We start from the raw sequence: 10958 nt of genomic DNA on the forward strand, positions 1-10958 counted from the left end.
CTCGAGCTCTTCGTGATGTTGAAATCGACGAAGGTAGAAATCAAGAAAGAGCATCAAGTGTTGATGATTGACAAGATCACTAGTTTCAAGAAAAGGGAAAGAAAGGTAAACTTCAAGTAGAATGGCAAACAAGTTGTCACTCCCGTGAAGAAGAGCAAAGCTGGACCAAAGCCTGAAATTGAGTGCTTACACTGCAAAAGAAATGGTCACTGGAAGCGGAAATGCCCTGAATATTTGGTGGATAAGAAGGATGGCAAAGTGAACAAGGGTATATTTGATATACAGTTTATTGATGTGTGCCTTACTAGTGTTTATAGTAGCCCCTGAGTATTTGATACTTGTTCGGTTGCTAAGATTAGTATATCGAAACAGGAGTTACAGAATAAACAGAGACTAGTAGAAGGGGAAGTGACGATGAGTGTTGGAAGTAGTTCCAAGATTGATATGATCATCATCGCACACTCCCTATACTTTCGGCATTAGTGTTAAACCTAAATAAATGTTATTTGCCGTTTGCGTTGAGCATGAATATGATTTGATCATGCTTATTGTGATACAGTTATTCATTTAAAGTTAGAGAATAATTGTTATTCCGTTTACATGAATAAGACCTTCGATGGTCATACACCCAATGAAAATAGTTTGTTGGATCTCGATCGTAGTGATACACATATTCATAATATTGATGCCAAAGGATGCAAAGTTAATAATGATAGTGCAACTTATTTGTGGCACTGCCGTTTGGGTCATATCGGTGTAAAACGCATGAAGAAACTCCATAAATATGGATTTTTGGAATCACTTGGTTATAAATCATTTGATGCTTGCGAACCGTGCCTTTTGGGCAAGATGACTAAAACTCCGTTCTCCGGAACAATGGAATGAGCTACTGACTTATTGGAAATAATACATACCGATGTATGCGATCCAATGAGTGTTGATGCTCATGGCAAGTATCGTTATTTTCTGACCTTCACAGATGATTTGAGCAGATATGGGTATATCTACTTGATGAAACATAAGTCTGAAATAGTTGAAAGGTTCAAAGAATTTCAGAGTGAAGTGGAAAAATCATCATAACAAGAAAATAAAGTTTCTGCGATCTGATCACGGAGACGAATATTTGAGTTACGAGTTTGGTCTTCAATTAAAACAATGTGGAATAGTTTCACAGCTCACGCCACCTGGAACACCACAACGTTATGGTGTGTCCGAACGTCGTAACCGCACTTTATTGGATATGGTGCGATCTATGATGTCCCTTATCGGTTTACCACTATCGTTTTGGGGTTATGCATTAGAGACAGCTGCATTCACGTTTAATAGGGCAACATCTAAATCCGTTGAGACGACACCGTATGAACTATGGTTTAGCAGTAAACCTAAGTTGTCGTTTCTTAAAACTTGGAGTTGTGATGCTTATATGAAAAAAGTTTCATCCTGATAAGCTCAAACCCAAATCGGAGAAATGTATCTTCATAGGATACCCAAAGGAGAAAGTTGGGTACACCTTCTATCACAGATCCGAAGTCAAGTTATTCGTTGCTAAGATGGATCCTTTCTAGAGAACAAGTTTCTCTCGAAAGAAGTGAGTGGAGGAAAGTAGAACTTGATGAGGTAATTGTACCTTCTCCCTTATTGGAAAGTAGTTCATCACAGAAATCAGTTCCAGTGATTCCTACACCAATTAGTGAGGAAGTTAATGATGATGATCATGAAACTTCAGATCAAGTTGCTACCAAACCTCGTAGGTCTTCCAGAGTAAGATCCGCACCAGAGTGGTACGGTAATCATGTTCTGGAAGTCATGTTACTAGACCATGATGAACCTACGAACTATGAAGAAGCGATGGTGAGCCCAGATTCCGCAAAATGGCTTGAGGCCATGAGATCTGAGATAAGATCCATGTATGAAAACAAAGTATGGACTTTGATTGACTTGCCCAATGATCAGCGAGACATTGAGATTAAATGGATCTTCGAGAAGAAGACGGACGCCGATAGTAGTGTTACTATCTACAAAGCTAGACTTGTCGAAAAGGGTTTTTGACAAAGTTCAAGGTGTTGAATACAATGAGATTTTCTCACTCGTATCGATGCTTAAAAGTCTGTCTGAATCATGTTAGCAATTACCGCATTTTATGAAATCTGGCAAATGGATAAACAAAACTGCATTCCTTAATGGTTTTCTTAAAGAAGAGTTGTATATGATGCAACCAGAAGGTTTTGTCAATCCTAAAGGTGCTAGCAAAATGTGCAAGCTCCAGCAATCCATCAATGGACTGGTGCAAGCATCTCGGAGTTGGAATATACGCTTTGATGAGTTGATCAAAGCATATGGTTTTATACAGACTTTTGGAAAGGCCTGTATTTACAAGAAAGTGAGTGGGAGCACTACAGCATTTCTGATAAGTATATGTGTATGACATATTATTAATTGGAAATGATGTAGAATTTTCTGGAAAGCATAAAGGAGTGTTTGAAAGAAGTTTTTCAAAGAAAGACCTCGGTGAAGCTGCTTACACATTGAGCATCAAGATCTATATAGATAGATCAAGATGCTTGATAAGTTTTTCAATGAGTACATACCTTGTCAAGATTTTGAAATAGTTCAAAATGAAACAGTCAAAGAAACAGTTCTTGCCTGTGTTGCAAAGGTGTGAAATTGAGTAAGACTCAAGACCCGACCACGGCAGAAAATAGAAAGAGAATGAAAGTCATTCCCTATGCATCAGTCATAGGTTCTATAAAAGTATGCCATGCTATGGACCAGACCTATTGTATACTCTGCCCTGGTTTGGCAAGGGAGTACAATAGTGATCTAGGAATAGATCACTGGACATTGGTCAAAATTATCCTTAGTAGAATAAGGAGATGTTTCTCGATTATGGAGGTGATAAAAGAGCCCGTCGTAAAAAGTTACAACGAAGCAAGCTTTTACACTGATCCAGATGACTCTAAGTCTCAATCTGGATACATATTGAAAGTGGGAGCAATTAGCTAGAGTAGCTCCATGCAGAGCATTATGGACATAGAATATTTTGCAAAATACATATGACTCTGTAATATGACAGACCCGTTGACTAAACTTCTCTCACGAGCAAAACATGATCATACCTTAGTACTCTTTGGGTATTAATCACATAGCGATGTGAACTAGATTATTGACTCTAGTAAACTTTTGGGTGTTGATCACATGATGATGTGAACTATGGGTATTAATCACATACAGATGTGAATATTGGTGTTAAATCACATGATGATGTGAACTAGATTATTGACTCTAGTGCAAGTGGGAGACTGAAGGAAATATGCCCTAGAGGCAATAATAAAGATATTATTTATTTCCTTATATCATGATAAATGTTTATTATTCATGCTAGAATTGTATTAACCGGAAACATAATACATGTGTGAATACATAGACAAACATAGTGTCACTAGTATGCCTCTACTTGACTAGCTCGTGAATCAAAGATGGTTAAGTTTCCTAGCCATAGACATGAGTTGTCATTTGATTAACGGGATCACATCATTAGGAGAATGATGTGATTGACATGACCCATTCCGTTAGCCTAGCACTTGATCGTTTAGTATATTGCTATTGCTTTCTTCATGACTTATACATGTTCCTGTAACTATGAGATTATGCAACTCCCGTTTACCGGAGGAACACTTTGGGTGCTACCAAACGTCACAACGTAACTGGGTGATTATAAAGGAGTACTACAGGTGTCTCCAAAGGTACATGTTGGGTTGGCGTATTTCGAGATTAGGTTTTGTCACTCCGATTGTCGGAGAGGTATCTCTGGGCCCTCTCGGTAATGCACATCACTATAAGCCTTGCAAGCAATGTAACTAATGAGTTAGTTACGGAATGATGCATTACGTAACGAGTAAAGAGACTTGCCAGTAACAAGATTGAACTAGGTATTGGATACCGACGATCGAATCTCGGGCAAGTAACATACCGATGACAAAGGGAACAACGTATGTTGTTATGCGGTTTGACCGATAAAAATCTTCGTAGAACATGTGGGAGCCAATATGAGCATCCAGGTTCCGCTATTGGTTATTGACCGAGAATAGTTCTAGGTCATGTCTACATTGTTCTCGAACCCGTAGGGTCCGCACGCTTAAGGTTTCGATGACAGTTATATTATGAGTTTATGAGTTTTGATGTACCGAAGGAGTTCGGAGTCCCGGATGAGATCGGGGACATGACGAGGAGTCTCGAAATGGTCGAGACGTAAAGATCGATATATTGGACGACTATATTAGGAGTTCGGAAAGGTTCCGAGTGATTCGGGTATTTTTCGGAGTACCGGAGAGTTACGGGAATTCGCCGGAGAGTATATGGGCCTTATTGGGCCATACGGGAATAGAGGAGAGAGGCCAAAAGGAAGGAGGCCTGCGCCCCCCCTCTGGTCCGAATTGGACAAAGGGGGCAGCCCACTTTTCCTTCTCCCTCTCCTCCTCTTTCCTTCTCCAACAAGGAAAGGAGGAGTCCTACTCCTCCTCTTTCCTTCTCCAACAAGGAAAGGAGGAGTCCTACTCCCGGTGGGAGTAGGACTCCCCCCTTGGTGCGCCTCCTCCATAGGCCGGCCGCCTCCCCCCTTGCTCCTATATATATGGGGGCAGGGGGGCACCCCAAAGACACAACAACAATTGATCCTTGAGATCTATTAGCCGTGTGCGGTGCCCCCCTCCACCATAGTCCTCCTCGATAATATTGTAGCGGTGCTTAGGCGAAGCCCTGCGATGGTAGAACATCAAGATCGTCAACACGCCGTCGTGCTGACAGAACTCTCCCTCGACACTCGGCTGGATCGGAGTTCGAGGGACGTCATCGAGCTGAACGTGTGCTAGAACTCGGAGGTGCCGTAGTTTTGGTGCTTGATCGGTCGGGCCGTGAAGACGTACGACTACATCAATCGTGTTGTTCTAACGCTTCCGCTTTCGGTCTACAAGGGTATGTAGATTACACTCTTCCCTCTCGTTGCTATGCATCACCATGATCTTGCGTGTGCGTAGGAAATTTTTGAAATTACTACGTTCCCCAACACATACTCCACCAGTGATGATTCTGCCACTCATGATACTGTCGCAAATGCTTCAAAGCAAAGTCCTCAGGCAACAGCTCCAAGGGTGATGACTGAACGTGAGCTTCTCCTTAGTCTTCATCAGAAGGTGAATCGCAATGACAAATGGGTGAAACGCCAGTTTGGTTTAATTCTTCACAACATGGCTGCCACTGATAATTCAGTGAAGAAGAACCACTACTACATCAACGAAATGTTCGATCACACCTGGGCTATATTGACTCACCTCTACGATGATGAGGATCTCAAGCAGATGGGCTTCAAGCAGGACTTTGGCTGGGCTAAGCCTCCACCAAAGAAATTCAAGAAGGTCGAAGTTCCTCCTTTGGTGCCCAGTTCATATTCCTCGTCTCGTGACACTGATGAAAATGAAGATCTAGACGACACTGCGGCAGGCCCTACTCCAACCGACGACCCCAACAACGCTGGCGCTCATCCATCGACTTCGTGAAGAAATTCTTCAGGGGCGTTAGTCCTCACTTTTCGTCTCTTTTGGTCATTTGATGACAAAGGGGGAGAAATTTGAGTTAGTCTTCAAGCGGGTCTATATTTATGGGCATTTTTTTGTTAAGTTGCAACTCTCGCTCTTCTGAAGCTTTTGTTGATCGAGTTGTAAACTTAAGTTTGATGGTGACCTGATACTTTTGCTCTGTTTTTCTGCATGCTATTTCCTCATTAATCCTATGCACGCATGTTGAATTACACTAGTCACCATATTTTATCATGCATTTCAAATTCTTCATTCTATATGTAAATGCGTGTATGAATTACAAGATATAGGGGGAGATCTCCATGACTCTACTCTTCAAGTGTGCATTGCTTCAAAAGCAAATACCTCACTATGCACATCTTCAGGGGGAGTTCTTCTATATCTTGCAATCAAATTCCTCAATATTGAGTACTTTCAATTCATATGTTTATCCCCGTTGAAAACTTAACCTATATTGTCATCAATCACTAAAAAGGGGGAGATTGTAAGTGCATCTAGTGCCCCTTAGTGATTTTTGTGTATTGAAGACTTATATGTTAAGGGACTAATATGTTTGTGAGTGTACACAGGCTCTATAAGTCAATGAGGAGTTTGATATTTACAGTGAAAGTCGACCCCTAAAAATGAATGTCTTCGGCTGAAGACTTTGGTTCTCCTGAAGACTTTGAAAGTGAAGAAATTGGTGTGACCTTGAAGACTTCGATATTCATGCGAGGAATCTGAAGCGTGTTAGTTTCATTTTCTTCTTCTTGAGTCATAGGAAACACCGTACTGTTAAAGCGGGTCGAGGTAATACTAAGGAAACAGATTTCCAAGTGATGCTCATCTCAAAATCCTACACCTACCCAATCCTTCGAGTGAAGCCATTGGAAATCTCATATCAGTTCAGTCAATTTCTTCAGTGACAGAGACGAAGATCTTTTGGTCTCTGAGGAATTTGTTCTGACGAAGGAGTTAGGAATTCGCTAGTGCGAATTGCCTACACAGTGAGGAACATGATAGCCCTGAGGAATTCGGACCTCAAAATATCCGACCGTTGCTGAGCCGCGCGCTAGCCGTTCCAAAATATCTACCACCTAACGGTCATATCATTGAAGGGCATTTATGTCTTATCATGTCGGGCTGCCCCGTAGGCTATAAATAGCCGCCCCCTACAACCACTAGCTGGTTGGCTGCTCCGAGAGAAACTGACACTTGTCATTTGAGAGCATCCCATCCTCTGAGGACTTTGAGCGATAATCATCAAGTGAGGAAAACCCAATTCTCAAACCCAAACCTACAAACCCCAAAGTGATTGAGCATCACTGAAGAGATTGTTCCTGTGTGGAACCGACGCTTGTTACCTTTGAGGATTGTGTATCCTCCAAACGGTCAGGCGTCATGGTCTGAGCATCCAAGAGGAATTGTGGATTGCCGAGTGACCTAGTCTGTGAAGGTTTGGAAGTCACCTGTGAAGACTTACCACTACTGTTGTGCGAGATTTGCGTGATCTTAGCTCAAGGAGAATACAGTGAGGACTGTGTGTCCTCGAGTTTAAATACTCAGCCACTCCAACCAGACGTACAACTGTCACAACAGTTGGAACTGGTCGAACAAATCATTGTCTTCACCAAGCCAACTGGTTCTATTTTCTCAACCCTTTCATTTCCTCAGTTATGCGTTGATGTACCTGATCATTACTGCTTGAAGACATTGACTGAAGACTTTCTCTATTCCTCAATCCTAATTTTTCTGTCTGTTTGTCTTCATCCTGCTTATCCTGTGTTTACGCTTTCTGTACTCAGTGCTTGTCTTTCATTTCATCATGATGACTATGCTGTTACTCTGTTTTGCTTATACCTGAGTATTTATTCCGCTGCAAGTAGTTCTTCGCTTAGGAATTTCCTCACCTTGAAATTCCTCAGTGAAGATTTCTTAAAAATTGCCTATTCACCCCCCTCTAGTCGACGTAACGCACTTTCAAGATGTACCCACACTTCTTCCTCATGCTCCGCATTGAGGGGGGGGGGGGGTCCGTCCCGCTTGGTCTATTGGTGTTCGACATGTTGGAGTCGCCCGATGTCTCATCATGAATCTCAGCCACATGCAACTCGTGAGGTCGTGGGACGTTTGGAAGAGGAAGTCAGCTTCCTTGAGTGGAGAATGTTATGTGCGATGGAAGTTTAGGATATGCTAAAACTAGTTTATACTGTTTTTCCCTACTAAAACTTGTTTTTTTCTTGTTTTTTACAAGAAGCTAAGTTTTGCTCGTCCTAAAATTTGTTACGCTAACCAAACATAGTTTTAGGTGACTACACTATTAAACAATTTTTTTTACATGCACTATTAAACATGTTTAGCAAGACTGATATGGTCAAATATTAGTATCCAAACAACACGGTAGTTGTTACCTGAATACCTGTTCGTCTTAGTGGGGTATGTTACAATTTTCATCAATTGTTTGTTTATTTATTAGGCAATTATTTTCAAAACTTTTGCCGCTGTTTTTTCAAAATATCTTTGTCCTTTTGTCTAATAATAATCAGATAATAATGTGATTTAGACAGGAAGTAGAGACGGCGAAGCAAGGCCTAACCGGGTGTGTGTGAGGCTTCGAGCTTCCGCGACCCGAGCACCTCGGAGTCGGAGAGTGCAACATGTGGATAGAGAAGGTACGTACTCCTTCGTCCGCGAATAAGTGTACATCTAACTTTTTTCATAAGTCAAAGTTTCAAATTTTGACCAACTTTATAAGAAAGAAATAGTACTAGTATTTATGGCAATAATTTAGTATCACTAGATTTGTTTTGAAATGTACTTTCATACAATACCAATTTGATGTCACATATGCCACTACTGTTTTGGTTAAAAAAAATTAACTTAGAAAAAAAATTAGAAATACACTTATTCACGGACGGAGGACGGAGGGAGCACGTGCCGGAAGATCAATCTCCATTTCATCATCAGGCAAGGAAAAAGAAGAAAAATCATGGCTACAGTTTCCACGGCCCCGCATTCCAGCGGAAGAGATTCCTCTCCTGGCCCACCCGAGATGGTAGGGCCGACCCGATCCAGACCCCTACCCATCCCAACTGCATCTTATCCGTCCAATGCGAACGAGGAAGAAGATCCATCCAACACAAAATTCCTCGCCTCTCCCCACACCACACACGGCAAAGGCCCGGTGGTGCGCGCCCGCGGGGAAGCAGCCGACCGACGCCCACAATGGCAGCGTCCCTCCGCTCCCCGCCGCCCGTGCCCGCAGCCGCCGCCTTCCGCCGCTGCCGCGCCGCCGCCGTCGTCTGCGCCTCCTCCTCTCCCTCCTCGTCCTCGTCGTCGGCCGTGTCGTCCGCTCCCAAGGCGCGCTTCGTCGCCCGCCGCTCCGAGTCCACCTCCGTCCAGCAGCTCGCCCGCCCCCTCGGTACGACAACCCTAGCCCCGACCAGGAGCCTCACCTCACCTCACCTCCCCCAGCGATCTCCTGACACGTTACCGTCCGTCTGTCCGCATATGTATGCAGCGGAGTACATGGGCCTGCCGGCAAGCCAGTACTCGGTGCTGGACGCGGAGCGCATCGAGCGCGTCGACGAGTCCACCTTCCGCTGCTACGTCTACCGCTTCCGCTTCTTCGCGCTCGAGGTCTGCCCCGTCCTCCTCGTCCGCGTCGACGAGGAGCCCAACGGCTGCTGCATCCGCCTCCTCTCATGCAAGGCAAGCATCGAGCACCCTGCAGTAACTAGCTACTCAGTGCCTCACTAATGGCGGCGGATGATGTGTCTGCGACTAGCAAATGCTGAAAAATGTTTTGGTTGTGCAGCTGGAGGGGTCACCCCTTGTGGAGGCGCAGAATGACAAATTCTCGGGTGAGGTTGTCCGCCTCTTCATGTTTGTATCGTCTTTCCGTTGTGATACCTGTCAGATTGCTTAGCGTGCTAGACTAGAGCTGTCAGATATTAATTCTGTTATTGTCTCAGTGGCACTGCACCTAATTATGATGACGGGGTCAATTCCCCAAAGAAGCGTTGGAATTCGTTTAATTCTGATGCCAGATAGCATGGTTAAAACACATCATGTGGACTGTGTGATACAATTGCATTGTACGGGACGAGTAAACTACAAAGGGGTGACCAAAAGAAGCCCATCAATCATAGTGATGCATACGGCATTTTGGTTTCCTCTGCTTGTCACGGTTCATCCTTAGTTGTGGTGATCACTGTTTTCTTGGGTTGTTTGCTCTTTTTGCACTTATCTAACTAAATAATTGGTGCGTCCAAAAAAAAAAAGAAACTCAGGCCTCGTTCGGTTTGCAGGAAAAACAAAGGAAATCTGCATGTTCGAAAACCCGTAGTTTTGTTTACCTCTGAACCGTTCGCCTCGTAGGAAAGTGCTACAGAAGTTTGGAGGAAATACTGTCTTGGAGGGCTCATTCCACAGGATTGCAAAAATCCAGTTGAACCTCATTTCTGGGCGGATGCCCGAGAGAAGGCAACACCACTCAAATAAACAATTGAACTGTACCAGCCATGCATGAGGAAAAAGACAATCTGAGAGAGTACATGCGGATAAAAAATAGCATAGGATCTGCCATGGCCTACACAGTCTTGGCCAGTAACAAAGTATTTTTTACAACTATGCTTCGAACACCCCGCAGGCTTCTCTTCCTTCGCTTTATAACCCTATGGTCTGCTACTGTACAATCAATCATATTCCTTTGCAGTTTTTTGGTCCTGTATTTTCTATACATGCAAACCGAACGCAGCCTCAATAGTTTGTATGCACAATCCACACGGTGAAAATTAATTGGAGGGACTTTCTTTCGTCAGACTTAGTGGCACAATGGAGTTGCATGATTCACTCTATGTTAGTTAATACACGTGATTTTGTAGTTGTATTTAGCATTTCGAAAATTAAATATTAAATTGCTGTTCCAGGAAACCATTGACATGATTTCCTGTCGGATGCAGCTTCCATGGTGAATAGGGTTTTCTGCAACAGCAGTTCAGAGGGTTCGACGCTTCAACAGCTTACATCGGATGCTACAATCGAGGTAATTCAGTTTCTGGTTGTCAGCTGACTTCATCTAAACATCACTGGAAGTTCTTGGGCTGAACCATATTTGTATGATAATTTTCAGGTTGCAATTGACATTCCCTTTCCATTTCAAGCACTACCAGTTGAAGCTATTGAATCAAGTGGCAGGCAAGTGCTTGAGCAGTTACTCCGAGTCATGCTTCCACGATTTCTGAAGCAGGTCAGTTAAATACTGTTTTGCCTTTTCCCTATTGCAGCCTTTTGATTACTCCATTTTTTTTATCAGTTCAGCCTGCATTTTAATTTTTTTCAATGCACTGTGTTTGACAAAAATTCTTCAATGTACTGACTCATTCC

The 10958-nt window shown here is 43.1% G+C and overlaps 1 protein-coding gene across 1 annotated transcript in view; it reads left to right on the forward strand.

The window, feature by feature from the left end:
* The first annotated feature begins 8722 nt into the window (after positions 1-8722).
* LOC119291768 (uncharacterized protein SYNPCC7002_A1590-like) overlaps positions 8723-10958 on the forward strand; it is a 3616-nt gene continuing 1380 nt past the window's right edge. Inside the window, exons 1-5 of the mRNA XM_037570577.1 lie at positions 8723-8991; positions 9091-9281; positions 9388-9433; positions 10535-10617; positions 10705-10821. Of these exons, the coding sequence (XP_037426474.1) occupies positions 8796-8991; positions 9091-9281; positions 9388-9433; positions 10535-10617; positions 10705-10821 (633 nt within the window). The 5' untranslated portion in view covers positions 8723-8795. The remainder of the gene's footprint in view (positions 8992-9090; positions 9282-9387; positions 9434-10534; positions 10618-10704; positions 10822-10958) is intronic.

The sequence above is a fragment of the Triticum dicoccoides genome, chromosome 4B, assembly GCF_002162155.2.
Source record: "Triticum dicoccoides isolate Atlit2015 ecotype Zavitan chromosome 4B, WEW_v2.0, whole genome shotgun sequence".
In the NCBI taxonomy this organism is placed as follows: domain Eukaryota; kingdom Viridiplantae; phylum Streptophyta; class Magnoliopsida; order Poales; family Poaceae; genus Triticum; species Triticum dicoccoides.